This window comes from Pongo abelii, chromosome 9 (genome assembly GCF_028885655.2).
Source record: "Pongo abelii isolate AG06213 chromosome 9, NHGRI_mPonAbe1-v2.0_pri, whole genome shotgun sequence".
In the NCBI taxonomy this organism is placed as follows: domain Eukaryota; kingdom Metazoa; phylum Chordata; class Mammalia; order Primates; family Hominidae; genus Pongo; species Pongo abelii.
In genome coordinates, this window is record NC_071994.2 from 128,647,756 (window position 1) to 128,663,654 (window position 15,899).

The following is a 15,899-nucleotide window of genomic DNA, read 5'->3' on the forward strand; positions in this document are numbered from 1 at the left end:
TTCACCTCCCTTTTTTCAAGTAATAGCTATTCAAGTTATACCAATATTCCACCAAACACTTTAGGGAACACTATTCTAGAGAAATTGCAGAGTAGCCTGTTCTACACTCTCCCCGCTAAGTTTTTCTATCAAGTTTTGCCAGCCAGCTTTTCAACCATGATGCCAACTGAAAGTGGGTTTCTTTTTTTTTTTTTTTTTGAGATGGCGTTTCGCTCTTGTTGCCCAGGCTGGAGTGCAATGGCACAATCTCGGCTCAATGGCACGATCTCAGCTCACCGCAACCTCTGCCTCCCGGGTTCAAGCGATTCTCCTGCCTCAGCCTTCCAAGTAGCTGGGATTACAGGCATGAATCAACACACCCTGCTAATTTTGTATTTTTAGTAGAGATGGGGGTTTCTCCATGTTGGTCAAGCTGGTCTCGAACTCCGGACCTCAGGTGATCCACCTGCCTCGGCCTCCGAAAGTGCTGGGATTACAGGCGTGAGCCACTGCACCCGGCCTTTTAAAATTATTATTATTTATTTATTTATATATTTATTTTTGAGACAGGGTTTCACTCCCATCACCCAGGCTGGAGTACCACGGCACAATTTCGGCTCACTGCAACCTCCGCCTCCCAGGCTCAAGTGATTATCCTGCCTTGGCCTCCTGAGTAGCTGGGACTAGTGACATGCACCACAAGGCCCAGCTAATTTTTTGTTTTGTTTTGTTTTTGCAGAGATGGGGTTTTGTCAAGTTGCCCAGGCTGGTCTCCAACTCCTGAGCTCAAGGGATCTGCCTGCCTCAACAGCCCAAAGTGCTGAGGTTACAGGTGTGAGCCACCACTTCCGGCTGAAAAGGGGTTTCTGAAATCACTTGAGATGTAGGTAGCTGTGTTTTTAGGAGCCAACAACCTCTCTCTGTGCATGACTCAAATGCTACCTAACCCAAGGAAAAGACACGCCATAATCCCTGTGGAAATACAAGAGATGGATGACAGGGTGAGGAGCAGGGGAAGGTTTCCTTTACCCCAAAACAGAACTCTGATATCAGGGCTCTGGCAACTCTCAGACTGACTTCTCCCCCACCCCCCGACCCATCAGGAAAGACCTTTCAAGTTCAGAGATCCTGCCCATGGGAGTTGGTGGCCAGAGCTCAACTTCCTTGACAAAGGATCCCCTCTCCTGCCTTGCATGGGGCCCCAGGAGGGCAATGACCACCACACTGCAGCCTGCTCAATTCATTCCTGATGAGTCATTCATTATCTCAGCATGCATTTATCGAGCCCCGACTCTGTCCCAGGCACTGTTTTACAAGGATACACCTGTGGCTAACAAGGACCGAGTTCCTTACTTCAGGGAGTTTACATTCTACTAGAAACAACTGAGACTGGGCCAGGTGCGGTGGCTCACACCTGTAATCCCAACACTTTGGTTGTCCAAGGTGGAAGGATCACTGAGCCCAGGATTTTAAGACCAGTCTGGGAAACATAGTGAGACCCCCTACCTGCCCGCATCTCTACTATTTTAAAATGAATACACATGAGAAAAAAGAAAAAGATTGAGACTGAAAGAGTGCTCGTAGCATCCTTGTAATGGCTATAACTATGATCTCATCCTTAACACAGAGATCTCAAACTTCTTCATTCAGAGTTGCAAAGCAGGAAGATTTCGGCTCCACTGTGAGGTTCAGGTTAAGCTCAATTTTCAGACCTGTTTTGAGCCATATATTGTTTTTTTAAAAATTGTGTGCCAACATTTAAAAGTTAGAAGGTTACACATTAAAAAATCAGATTCCTGGCTTCTCCTGAAAAATCGGGCAATCAGGCGACTTGGGACCTATATAATCCCACTTGGCCATGATTGAGTGTAGTTGAATTAACTGCTGCCCCCTAAGACACATTCTCTGTGTCATCAGGACATTTGCAGCCCTGTGGTCTCCCCAACACTGAGGCTGAGGGTTCATTGCCCATTTACTATTGGCTGTCACTATTTGGGTGGCTGGTGGCTTAGTTAAGCTTCCCCCATGCCCTTTTTTTTAACCTCCTTTCGCTGCGATATCTAAGTGGTTGTTTTTAAGAAGGGAAATATTTATCTCTACTCATTAATCCATCAAGAGTAAGAAGGGCTGGGCGCAGTGGCTCACGCCTGTAATTCCAGCACTTTGGGAGGCCAAGGTGGGTGGATCATAAGGTCAGGAGTTCGAGACCAGCCTGGCCAACATGGTGAAACCCCGTCTCTACTAAAAATACAAAAATTAGCCGGGCATAGAGGCACGCACCTGTAATCCCAGCTACTCGGGAGGCTGAGGCAGGAGAATCGCTTGAACCCGGGAGATGGAGGTTGCAGTGAGCCGAGATCATGCCATTGCACTCCAGCCTGGGTGACAGGGCAAGACTCTATCTCAAAAAAAAAAAAAAAAAAAAAAAGAGTAAGAAAACAAGATAGTCCAAGAGGGAGGGCCCTGCCTTTGGTACAAAATATTGAAGAGAATGTATTTGTTTGTGGGCATAAAGGTACTCTTACCTTTCATTGCAAAGTATACCTGTGTCTCGTATCCAGATATCTTCACTCATACATTTTCTGCCTATCTCGCCTCCCCAGGCAACAATGAGGCTAGAGGCATAAAAATCACCAGGGTTGCTTGTTATAGATACAACGTAGGTTCCACAACCGGTGTTTGCCCCAGATAGCTAGGCAAGATGCCCAAAGACTTGGAGGAGCATTGCTCTCAGAAAATAGTTTTCAATTGTCAGCCGCGCACGGTGGCTCATGCCCAGCACTTTGGGAGGCTGAGGCAGGCAGATCACTTGAGGTCAGGAGTTTGAGACCAGCCTGGCCAACATGGTGAAACCCTGTCTCTACTATAAATACAAAAATTACTCAAATGTGGTGGCACGCACCTGTAGTCCTAGCTACTCGGGAGGCTGGGGCATGAGAATCGCTTGAACTTGGGAGGCGGAGGTTGCAGTGAGCCAAGATAGCGCCACTGCACTCCAGCCTGGGCAACAGAGTGAGACTCTGTCTCAGAAATAAAAACTAAAAAAAAAAAAGAAAATAATTGTTAATTGTCTTTTGAAGCTCCTTGCTTTATAGCTGCTCCTTTAACTTCCTTTAGCCAGATACACTACCACCCTCAAGCCAGTGATTCATTCAATACAAATTCCCGGGTGCCCACTATGTGCCTGGTAACCTATGAGGGACAAAGGATGATGAATTTTGCAGAGCATCCCAGACCAAGGGACCGAGCACCGAGGACTGACAGAATGGTGATCACCTCACATGCTCCATTTCCACTTTGGCACCTTATTTCCATCCCACAGATGAGGCAGGTTTTATTATACCACTTTCCAGCGTATCTTATACTTTTTATTTCTCAGCCTCTCTCTGGGCCGATCTCATTTAGCCCCTTTGCAAATTAAATGCATCTCATTAAATCGAACCCATTTAGGACAATGCCCTTCAGGTGTGTGCATCTTAGTACATCTTTCATTTTAAGACAAGTGTTTGATTTATTTTTCATCTCATTACGCTCTTTAAAATTATGTGCATCTCATTATACTCAACGCACTGAGACAACTTATTTCTGGTATAGACATTACACCCAGTATTATCAGGCAAGAATATGATTTTTTTCATTTCATTACAAGCCTTACAATTTATGTACATCTCATTACAATCAGCCATTTAAGACAATTCCCTTCAGTTATGTGTATCTCATTATACCTTTTCATTTTCACATTTTTCTCATCTTATTATTCAAAGAATCTACTACAGGTGTGTATACCTCACATCCACCTGTTATTCCTGTGAATTTCTAGGTTCTAGAAATTCTAGGTGTTTCCACTGATGTATTGCAAAATTTTTCTTCTACCAAATTCATTTAAGGCCATCTCTGCCCATCTGTGGACCTCCCCGACCCCTTTGCACAGGAAAGAACACTGGGCTCCCCGGGATGTAGTTGAGATTCTGCCCATAACTTTCCCTTACACACAGGGACCATCTGAAACAACTTCCCTCATGTGCATATTGAGAGGATTAGAGGAGACAGCACTAGGAGCCCTTTCGGTTGATAGTCCATGAAACTAGTCTTGTGGATGACAGCTTAGCAGCTTCTCAGCCTCTCCTGGGAATGCAGCTGCTCTCCTTGGAAGCCACCCACCCTATTGGAGAAGCTGACATTGACATCATTGCCCAGCTTCCAACAGCCAGACAGCTTCACACGTCTTGCTTCCTTTTCGACTGGAGAACACTGTGACTCGTGTGGGGACACATTTTGGAAGGAGGTGAAATATTAAATAACTGCTCTGTTATGATGGAATCTTCCCCACCTCCCAACCCAATGGTGTCTTCATCTCTCCTCCAGCCCCTAACCCAGGGCTTCTCAGCTGCAGTGCACTTTAGAATTGCTAAGCAAGCTTCAGTTACAGGCGCCCAAGTTCTATTCTCCATCTACTGAATCAGAAACTCACAGGGTGGGGCACAGGTAGGTGCATTTTTAATAGCACCCCAGAGATTCTCAACCGGATTCCACAAAAGGACCGGCAGTGAGTCGCTCTGAGTGGAAAATACCTGATGCTGTCAGTATTGCTCGTCTCAGCTGAATTTGTGTCTTAACAAGAATCCAAGTCTAGAGTTTAAAAAAAAAAAAAATCATTTCTCAGCCCTGAAAAGGGTACTGTGGGCCAGTAATCCTAACTCACCCATGCCATATAGGAACCCTGCCCACGGAATACTAAATTGTCATCTCCTGGCCAGGCACAGTGGGTCACACCTGTAATCCCAGCACTTTGGGAAGCCGAGGCAGGAGGACTGCTTGAGCCCAGGAGTTTGAGACCAGCCTAGGCAACATAGTGAGACCCCCCCCCCACCATATCTACAAAAATAAAAATAAATATATATGTAGCCAGACATGGTTGCCCATGCCTGTAGTCCCAGCTACGCAGGAGGCTGAGGTGAGAGGACTGCTTGAGCCCGGGAGGCTGAGGCTGCAGTGAGCCATGATCATGCCACTGCACTCCAGCCTGGATGACAGAGAGCAAAACCCTGTCTCAAAAAAAAAAAAAAAGTCATTTCTCTTTACCTTACACTGCCCACTACCTCCCAGGGCAAAGAAGGCGAAATTGTTACACAGAGCCAACTGATCCCTCCAACTTCCACTCAGTGATCTGAGCTCTGCCTTCTGCAGACAGAGGGAATATGTAGGAACCCTCCAGACTGCATACTTGTGGTCTTCAGGGCTTACGTAATTTGTAGGAGCAGCATTTCAGGAGATCTACAGGACCTTTCTCCAACCTCTTCAACTAATCCTCATGTTCCCACCTGTCTTGCCTATCCATAAAGCACAGGAGGCTTCCCTGAGCATGTCTGCAGTGGTCTGCGTGTTTTTCTTCTGTGAACCCACCCATCTCTTTGCCAGTGGAAATAGAGTCTGTTCTCTAAGCTCAAAAATAAATGTGACTTTTCACTATCCCTCCTCCACCCCTTCCCTTGAATGAACCTGCTGAGAAGCCAGAATACACTCCCACTCTTGCCTCTTCACTTTGTCTTCTTGTCCAGATGTACCTGCAGGCCGCTAGTTCCAGAATCCGCAAGTACCAGGGCTCCCTGGGCTACCACTAAGCAGGATTTAATGAGCATAAAGGGTAGGTATAAAGCTGGTTTTAGGCCGGGCATGGTGGCTCATGCCTGTAATCCCAGCACTTTGGGAGGCCAAGGCTGGTGGATCACTTGAGGTCAGGAGTTCGAAACCAGCCTGGCCAACATGATGAAACCCCGTCTCTACTTAAAATATTTTAAAAATTAGCAGGACGTGGTAGCGAGCAGCTGTAATCCCACTTACTCAAGAGGCTGAGGCAGGAGAATCACTTGAACCCTGGAGGCGGAGGTTGCAGTGAGCCGAGATCACACCATTGCACTCCAGCCTGGGTGACAAGCGAAACTACAAAACCCCATCTCAGAAAACAGACCAAAAAAAGCTCGTTTTAGGGCAACAGGCTGTACTTGTCTTGTTTTGATTTTGTTTTCGGGTTTTTTGTGCCTGTTGAATTGAAAAACGGTCACATCCCCAAGGCTAAAGAGGCAACAGAACCAGCAGTTTCTCTATGGCTTTCAAAGTTTACTAGGAAAAAATAAAAGTCACACTTCATTGAGCACTTAGCATATATGCTAGACACTAAAGATTATTTAAAACAACTGTGGGAGAATTACTAGTATTATTAATATTAGTATTCCCATTTTTTAAATGAGGAAACCAAGGCTCAGAGGAATTAATTTTCTAAAAAATTATTTAGCTTAATATGTATCTAGAGCTGGATTTGAACTCAAGGCACAAAGCCCATGATCCTTTTAGGAGATAAGCTGCCTCCCCAATCGTTGGCTGACCCAGGCTGGCCTTTGGAGTCAAGGAGAGAGGCCCCCTCTGTCTTCAAATCCCAAGAAGTGCTTGTATCCCTGCACCTGCCTATGCCTTTCTCCTCCAAGGTCCCGGATGAAACAGCATCCAAGGATGTGGGCTTCAAACCCCAGCCTGCTTCTCCCATAGCAGAGCACCTACTCTGTCCTCCACCAGCTCCTGACTTGACCATCTGCATTTCGGGGAGAAGGAGCAGGACTCATGTCATCTGAACTTAAGAAAATCCTCTTCATACTATTCAAGTAGCTCTGCTATGGGAGGGAGTCAGGAAGCAAGTCATGAAGGAGACACTGCTGCTGGGATAAAGGAGGGGGCAGTAGCACCGCCGTTGGCACTGTTGGCGATGGTTGTGCAGATGTGTTTTGGAAATTGGTGTGTGTCAGGAAATGTTGAGTCCCAGTGACCTATCGGTGATGACAGCTGATATCCAAACCTTCTCTCCTGATCTGTGCAGCTGATTCCTTTCCTTTCTTGCTTGGAAAGCAAGGCGAGGTTCTTAGGTTCTTAGCCTTGACTGCTGAGAGTAAGGGCAAAACAGGTTGGAAGATGGAAGAAGAAAGACAAAGGGAAGGAAGTTAATCCCTGAGACACAGGCGTAGAATGGGTCCCCAGGCAAGAGTCGGGGGAGTCAACGGAGAGCACAGGACAAGCCGGAAGCCTTGGGATGTTGTCAGATCAGGCAACACTTTGGTAGGAAAAAATAAAACGACTCTGTTGAAGGAGGAGAGAGGAGGGGCAGAAGTGGAATACGCTGGACTGGAATAGAGACACCGGGCTCCTCCATAACTTGCTTCTTTGGTTCTGTGATTCATTTTCCTGTTCTCTGGGAGGCTGGGAATGGAAGAGAGTGAGAAGCAGGACACAGGGGTAGAGAAAAGAGAAAGGGAGAAAGAGAGAAACTAGATGTGCATGTGTCTCTGGGGTTTTTCAGACAAAGCTATTATCAAAATGCCAACCAGCTCCTGCCTGGCTAATTTGCATATTCCATGCTGTGCTCTTTGAAGCAGGATGAATATGCATGAGGGCTTGGGCGGGGTGCAGAGCTGCTGGGCTGTGGGCTAAGGTGGCTTATTGTTCTTTTAGAAGAAAGGCATTAGTAAGAAACCAAAGCACTTTCCCAGTGAGCAGAGTAGCCTCGGCTTCCCTTCCCCGATGAAGGGAAGAGAGCAAACCTCAGGCTCAGACAGAAACCCTAATGACCATTCTCTCATCCTCTCAAGGAAATAAATAATCAGGTGCCATCAAGAACACAAGTATCTCTTCTCCAAGAGTAGCATTTAATTACTTTCCTCTCCACGCATACTAATTACGGAGGCTGACTGGGTGATGAGAGTCACCTCTCCTGGCTTCCCTGGAAACGAGGCTGCCACTCCCCATTTCTTGCTTCTGCTGCAAAGAAAGCTGGGTGTCCTGGGGTGCTTTTTGCCTTTGACCTCTGATGAGACCCCTAAACCTCTCAGTGACCGGGCTGTGGTGGGAGCGCCTGGGACATAGTGGGTGCTCAAAAGAGGCTTGGGCATGGACTCGGTGAAGTCCATTAAGACTTGGGTTATAATTAACCCTAAGACACCTGGAGGACCAGGTCTTCTCATTAACGGTTTCCATCCCTTCTTCCCTGACCACCCGTGGAAGATAGTCATTCTCCAGACATTAGTCCAGCAAGTATGAAAAGGGTTTATTTAACTTTAAAAATCCAATTTGTCCCACAAACTTAGGGTCACAAAATGCTCCCTTTGGGTTTTCTTTCTGAAGTATCATATTGGTCTCCTGAAGTAGAGATGAAAGGATAGAGACTGTTGGAATATTCCATTTGAAAAATAGTTTTTCCCGCATGATCATTTGTTTCAATTACTCATAAATAAAGGCTGGCCTCTGATGCCATGGTGTTTTTTTGTTTTTTTTTTTTTTTTTTTTGAGATAAAGTCTTGCTCTGTCACCCACGCTGGAGTGCAGTGGCACAATCTCAGCTCATTGCAACCTCCGCCTCCTGGGTTCAAGCGATTCTCCTGCCTCAGCCTCACAAGTAGCTGGGACTACAGGCGTGCACCACTACAGCTGGTTAATTTTTGTATTTTTAGTAGAGAGGGGGTTTCACCATGTTGGCCAGGCTGGTCTCAAACTCCTGACCTCAAGTGATCTGCCCGCCTCGGCCTCCCAAAGTGCTGGGATTACAGGCCTGAGCCACCACGCCCGGCCCTATGGTGGAGTTTTCTTACCAGAACTTGACCAGACTAGGCCTAGCAAAATCCTTTAATTGATGGGAACATACCTCATTTATAGGCTGTATTTGCCAGACAGACCTCTGACCTACCTAGGAGGACTCCCTGCAGACCGTGGCTCTGATACACTTTGCGGAGTGCGGACATCCTAGACGGGACTTGAGTTTTGCAATCAAGATTGACTCGAGCCTGAAAATCAGTTAATTCTTGGGACTCTTCCCTGAGGTTTCTACAATCCAGAAAGACCAGAAGAGGGAAAAGCTGAGGGAAGACAATTGGGTTCACCTGATAATCACACTATTCACAAATTCCCTAGGTTCAGCATTGAAGAGTCAAGGATTCAGCAACTCTGAAAACCAAGCGCAGAGCTTCTCCAATCCTTGATGCAAATACAAGTTGCAGGGAGATTTAGCTTAATATGTAGTACAGCTGCATTTGAACTCAAGGCACAAAACCCAGGCTCCTTTTAAGAGAAGAGCTGCCTCCCTTTTAAAGGGAGACCTTGTTAAAATGCAAATTCTGACTCAGTAGGCCTGATGTGGGGCCTGAGATTTTGCATTTCTAACAAGCTTCTAAGTGCGGTCAGTGCTGCTGGCCTGGAAAGCACACTTTGAGTAGGAAGAACACAGGGAAGGGCAGTGCAAAACCATGAGGAATTGATTTCATATTCCCCTTAAACTCCAGATAGATGGACAAACAAGAGAGAAAGGAGGAGCCACTGTTTTCAGCCTGCCCTCCTAGCCAGAGCGTATCCCTGACACTCGAGATTTATTTTTAACTGCCAGCAGCTTTGATTAGCTTGTCTCTGCCGCTTCAGACACCTGCTGGCAGGATAAATTGGGGGAAAGGAGTGGCTGACCCAGATCTGACAAATCCAAGGCAGGAAGAAAAGCTCTCAGGAATTCGCTGCTTCCCCTTTGCTGAGGCTGGTGAAAAACCCCATCACCGGCAGAGTGCTAAACTTGCTAATGACCTCACACCACTAATGACCCTGGGCATGTTCAGCCTTAGCACCAGTGAACTGCAGAACTGAATCCATGCCCTTTTGTCACAGGACTAGTTGCCATTTCCATGCTCCTGTGGCAGCCAGGGCTCTATCTATGGAGAAGCTCTGCTCTGGGCAGATGCCTGGACTAGAGCTTTAGGCATTGCAGCAGTTTTCCTGGTGGGATAAGTCTCCGTCACCCCAAGCTAAGATTGCTAGTGTTCTGCTTCTGGAAAAGCAGAGGCCCAGCTAGGCGCGGTGACTAACACCTATAATCCCAGCACTTTGGGAAGCCAAGGAGGGCAGATCACCTGAGGTCGGGAGTTCGAGACCAGCCTGACCAACAGGTAGAAACCTCATCTCTACTAAAAATAAAAAATTAGCTGGGTGTGGTGCTGCATTCCTGTAATCCCAGCTACTCGGGAGGCTGAGGCAGGAGAATCACTTGAACGTGGGAGGCGGAGTTTGCGGCAAGCTGAGATCGCACCATTGTACTCCAGCCTGAGCAACAAGAGTCAAACTCCATCTCAAAAAAAAAGAAAAGAAAAGCAGAGGCCCAGGAAGGGAGGCAAGGCACTGGGAGTGCCTTCTGTGTCCCCTAGACAGATTCTGTGGCCTTCTGTGGAGCTGTTGATGCGATAAAGTATGGCTTTCTCTGTGGCATGCTTAGTTCAGGCAGACACTAAACTCCTGGGAATCAATGGAAGTCTCACTGGATAAGAAACCTAAATGCCAGCCTGACTCTAGCACTTCCTACACGGCCTTGGGCGAGCTACTGAACATCTCTGCTGCTTGGTTTCCTCCTCTGCAAAATCAGGATCACACTAGTACCTGTTTACATGTGGGGATGCCGTGATGTGTGCTAATGCGCGATGAAGCCAGTGCAGGCTACAACAAGTGCCCAGTACAAGTCTTTGCTTTCAGAGGAGGATATGGGAATTGGCAGGCTCAATGTCTTTCAAGCCAGAAGATGGAAGCCAACAGAATTCAGATTGTGGTGAGATCAAGCCAGCATCTGGGATACGAGGAGACCTTCGCCTGCTGGTTGGTCAAGGCTGGCAGCTGCCTGCCATCAATGCTGGAGACAGTGCGAGGAGTCAGAGCTGCTGTTCATGGAGGGCCGCGGGAAGGGCCGGGGACAGCACTGCAAAGTCAAAGGACACTGTTGCCAGGGGTCACTGGGGACAAACAGGGAGTGGTGGTCTCGTCAAGTACAGGAAACAAGTTGCAGTCCCCTACATTGGGAAAGCTCAGCAGAGCTGACTCCCCGCAGGCCCTGAGCCTCCAGGTCCCAATGGAGGGCCTGGGGAGGGTCTCTAGGGCCAGCCTGGCCATCCCACCAGGAGGTCTGCAGCTGTGTGGCTCCTCCATGAGGCCCACTTTCTATCTGCTAATTGCACACTCACCCCGGTCTCACACCCACTCTGACCAGCTCCTTTCTGCAGTCCCTGGTGCAGCTCCCTTGAATGTGGCTGAGCAGCAAAAACTGAGGTTGTGGAGGGTCTCCTTCTGCCTATACCATATGCAGCCCCACTGTGTCCCAGGATCCCACCACGACCCACAACAGGGCATGCGCCTGGTCCCTAAACACAGCACTGGCTGCCACAGGCCGGCGCTATACAGCCCGTCTCTAGAGTCTGGAGCAGAGAGCTAATGGACATCACACTCCAAAGCACATGAAGGATATTAATTAAATGAAGGTTTTATTTCAAAATTAGTCGTAGAGTATAAGCTGTTTTTGAGGGCTGGAGCCAGACTACGTAATGAGCGGTGAAAGCAGCTGCCTTCCCCTCTCCTGACACCAGCAAGGAGAAGGCACCATCACCGGCCCTGCCCCATCATGCATCCAATGATTACTAGCACTAGAAGCCAACGGCAAAGGACCCCGCGCGCTTGCTCATGTTTAATCCGGGTTAAGCTATACACGTTTAAATACATGTCGGAGGTTACGTGGTGTCATGCAGTCCCTGTGATGGAATGACTCTTGCTCAGTGACCTCCTGCAGCGAGGCTGCTCCAAAGGGCAAGGTTAGGTAGGGCAGAGCACTGCAATGAGAAGAGAGGAGGGGAGAGCGGTCAGAACACAGTTGCAGGTCGGGACCTCCGAGCCCAGGATAGCCCTAGCTGAGAGCAGTCACACCAGCTCCTGAGTGGTGATGCCCCACTTAGTGCCTAGAATAAGGGAGAGACAATGGCAGGTGGTTGCTGGCTATAATAACTAAGCGTGTAGTCTCCAGGGCCTGAGTTCAAATCCCGGATCTGGCCATTACTAAGTACATGACCTTAGGGAAATTCACTTCACCTTTCCATGCTTGTTTCTTCATCAGTACAATAGAATGCACCTGCGCCCACCCCACAGGGCTGTTGAGAGGCATGTGGCAAGGGCTTAGTAAATATTAATTACCTGTACAAATTCATTGACATTTCAGTGGATCATGAGGGGTAAAGTCTAGCCCTCAGACTACCAAATTTATATAACCTGTTTCTATAATCCTCCTTTGAGAACCTCCTTTGAGAAATGTGCTGCTCTTTTAAAATCTTTGAGTCACAAACCCTTTCTATGGTTTGTTGTGTTTTGTTGTTGTTGTTGTTGTTGTTTTGTTTTGTGTGTGTGTTTTTTTTTTTTTTTTGAGACAGGGTCTTGCTGTGTCACCCAGGCTGGAGTGCAGTGGTGTGATCACAGCCCCCACTGCAGTCTCAGCTCCTGGGTTCAAGTGATCCTCTCACCTCAGCCTCCTGAGTAGTTGGGACTACAGGCGCACACCACCACACCTGGCTGATTTTTTTTTTTTTTAATTGAGACGAGGTCTCACCATGTTGCCCAGGCTGGACAAGTTATTTTTAATGTTTACTCTAAGTTCCTCCTGCTGAAATTTAAGATTAGTCCTTCTGATCCTTATAGAAACACTATAGCTCAGTGTTTCTTAACTATAGGTCCCACAAATATGGTCCCTCTGCAACTGTACATAGTTTTGTGTGCATGCAGGACAAAAAACAATAAAATAATAGATCTAAACAGTGAGCAATCCTCAATGACTATTAACATCACAAAAGGAAAGACAATCAGACAAAATATGTCACCCCATGGAAGTCTGGAAACCTACAACAACCTATAATGTAGTGCTTATCAAAAAATCTGAAGCTGAATCTGATCAGGCTTCCAGTTCTATCAGTTCACAGGCAATAAAGAAGACAGGAGAACATATTAAATTAGACCATGGGGATGAAATTAGCAAAAATCCACAATGAGGAAATTCTATGGCACAAACAACCTAGTTTCTCCAACAAATGCATTTCAAGAAATGGAAGAGAGAAAGAAAAGGGGAACCTATATACATCAAAGCGATGTAAGAGACATATTATTATCTAATTGCAACATACTGATCTTTATTGGCCCCTGATTCAAACAAATAAACTGAAAAATACTTTATGGGAAAAACAGGGAATACTGATTGGATAGTCAGTACTAAGAAACTCTTGGCTGGGCACAGTGGCTCATGCCTGTAATCCCAGCACTTTGGGAGGCCAAGGTGAGTGGATCACCTGAAGTCAGGAGTTTGAGACCAGCCTGGCCAACATGGTGAAACCCCGTCTCTACTAAAAATACAAAAATCAGCTGAGCATGGTGGCAGGCACCTGTAATACCAGCTACTTAGGAGGCTGAGGCACTGAGGCAGGAGAATTGCTTGAATCCAGGAGGCGGAGGTTGCAGTGAGCTGAGATCGCGCCATTGCACTCCAGACTGGGTGACAGAGCGAGACTCCATCTCAAAAAAAAAAAAAAAAAAGAAACTCTTAATTATTTTTAGTTGTGAAATGGTATTGTGGCTATGTTTTCCTCAAGAGTTCCTATGTTTTAGAAATGCATACTGAAATAGTTATGAATGAAAAACTACGACAGAGATTTGCTTTAAAATAACATGGGAGGGGAGAAGTTGGGTAGAGACGTAAATGAAATAAGTCCGGCCGGGACTTAATAACTGTTGATGCCGACTCATCAGTACCTGAGAGTGTATTATGCCATTTCCTCTACTCTTGTATGTACAACCAGTTTCCATAAGACAAGGTTAAAAAGTTATGAAAGGGTGTAGTCAATTATGTCTCCAGCTTCCTTTCAAGTGCTTGAAAAGTATTAAACTATCATCAGGCTTTATTTTTCCCAACTAAATACTAAGTAGCCCAAACTGTGCAGAATTTTCACAATAAGTCCTTTGTTGGTTTGCTGCTCCAAGGAAAGTCACTCTGGTGACTCGGGGGTGATGGAATCTCCTCCTGCGGCTTCCTGGCAACACCCAAAGGGAAAACCTATTACTGCAAAGCCTCACAATTGTCCCTGATTTCCCTGGCCCCTGCCTGCTCTGCTCTGGCATGGGCAAGCTGGGAAGGTTCCCTAACTGGAGCAGGAGCTCCAGAGAACTCCTTCTGCTCCAGGAGGCCTGGGGCTGCTCTTACCTTTTAAAATGTAGTCCGTTAGCAAAGTAGGCACCTTCTCATTATCCTCCTTCATGGCAAAGAGAACTAGGAAAGGAGAGAGAGAGAGGAGCTAAGATACCATCTGGTAATGAGGCTCGCTTCTAGGGCCACATGACCCACCAGCCCAGAGTGAGAGAGAAATGATTCAGAGGAACCAGACATTTATTGACTATTGAGCAAAAGTCTAGAAGCCTCTATCAAGGGTCAGCATTCTGGGGGCAAGGGCTAAAAAACTACCTATCCAGTACTATGTTCACTACCTGGGTGACAGGTTTAGGTTCAGTCGTAACCCAGACCTTGAGCCCAGGAGTTCAAGACCAGCCTGGGCAACATGGCAGAACCTCATTTCTAATTAAAAAAAAAAAAAAAAGATAGCTGGGTGTGGTGGCACATGCCTGTAGTCCAAACTACTTGAGAGGCATCATGCAATATGCCCCTGTAACAAACCTGCACATGGTGATAGAGGAGAACAGAGCAAGAGCCACAGTGTTTGTCTCTAGGTAGTGGACCTATTGGTGACTTTCTTTTCTTTTTTCTTTTTGAGACAGGATCTCGCCCTGTCACACAGGCTGAAGTGCAGTGGCATGTTCTCAGCTCACTACAGCCTCAAACTTCTGGGTTCAAGTAATCCTCTCCCTCTCAGCCTCCCAAGTAGCTGAGACTTACAGGCACGTGCCACCACGCCCAGCTAATTTTTTTTTCTTTTTTTAAGTAAAGATGAGGTCTTGCCATGTTGCCCAGACTGGTCTTGAACTCCTGGGCTCAAGCAGTCTTCCCCACTTGGCCCCCAAAGTGACCTGTGATCATGCCACTGCACTCCAACCTGGGCAACAAAGTGAGACTCTGTCTCAAAAACAAGAAAAAGACCAGCCTGGACAACATTGCAAGACTTTGCCTCTACAAAAAAAAAAAAAAAAAAAGAGGAAGAAAAGCAAAATAAGAGAGAGCTATATGTACAAGACATAGTTATCAGTGAAGAAAGAAGGTTACAGAACATGTATTAACTTTATAATTAAATGCTAATGTTCATAGAAAAAAATCTAGAACAATAATACATGAAACTGTTAAGTGGTTATCTCTAAGTGTAAGACAATAGGGGATGTTCTTTTCTATGCTGCATTTCTGTGGGGTCTGGCTTTTCTCAATGAGCATATATTACTTTTGTAAGCCGAGAAAACACTAAAGATCAACTGGCACTGATAGCTAGGGTCAGGAGGCAGCTGCAACAGTGGGATTCCCACTTCATTTCGATATCCTTGTCCTCCTTTGATTACCTTGCCTAGTTTCAAGACAGGGTAATGAAACTTGAATCCAAGAATTAGGAGTGAGTGAGGAAGAAAATCCAATGGTGGCGTGAGTCAGTGGCCAGGTCCAGAAAAAGAGACTCAAACTGAGGCCATTGAGGGGTTGGTTTGTTTCTGTTTTATTTCTTCTGTATCTTTAGACATGTATTCATCTCAGCTTAAGTGGATTCTAGGCGGTCCTGGTTTCTTCTGGGATTTTTGGGTTTTTTTTTTTTGAGACGGAGTTTCACTCTTGTCATCCAGGCTGGGGTGCAATGGTGCGATCTTGGCTCACTGCAACCTCCGCCTCCCGGGTTCAAGCGATTCTTCTGCCTCAGCCTCCCAAGTAGCTGGGATTACAGGCATGCGCCACCACATCTGGCTAATTTTTTGTATTTTTAGTAGAGACGGGGGTTTCACCGTGTTGGCCAGGCTGGTCTCTAACTCCTGACCTCAGGTGATCCACCCACCTCAGCCTCCCAAAGTGCTGGGATTACAGGCGTGAGCCACCGTACTCGGCCTGTTTTATTTTTTTCTGCATTTTTAGA

At 46.6% G+C, this 15,899-nt stretch overlaps 1 protein-coding gene across 12 annotated transcripts in view; it reads right to left on the reverse strand.

The window, feature by feature from the left end:
- Window positions 1–11,281: 11,281 nt before the first annotated feature.
- Window positions 11,282–15,899, reverse strand: part of FEZ1 (fasciculation and elongation protein zeta 1) — a 140,101-nt gene continuing 135,483 nt past the window's right edge. For 6 of the 12 annotated variants that reach the window (XM_054525358.2, XM_063728262.1, XM_063728261.1 and 3 more), the window contains 2 exons: window positions 14,048–14,113; window positions 11,282–11,642 (listed from right to left, as the gene is read on the reverse strand). In XM_054525358.2, the coding sequence (XP_054381333.1) occupies window positions 11,626–11,642; window positions 14,048–14,113 (83 nt within the window). In that variant the 3' untranslated portion in view covers window positions 11,282–11,625. Of the gene's footprint in view, window positions 11,643–13,232; window positions 13,363–14,047; window positions 14,114–15,899 lie in introns of all 12 variants that reach the window. The other 6 variants (XM_054525356.2, XM_054525355.2, XM_054525357.2 and 3 more) reach the window with 2 other exon arrangements.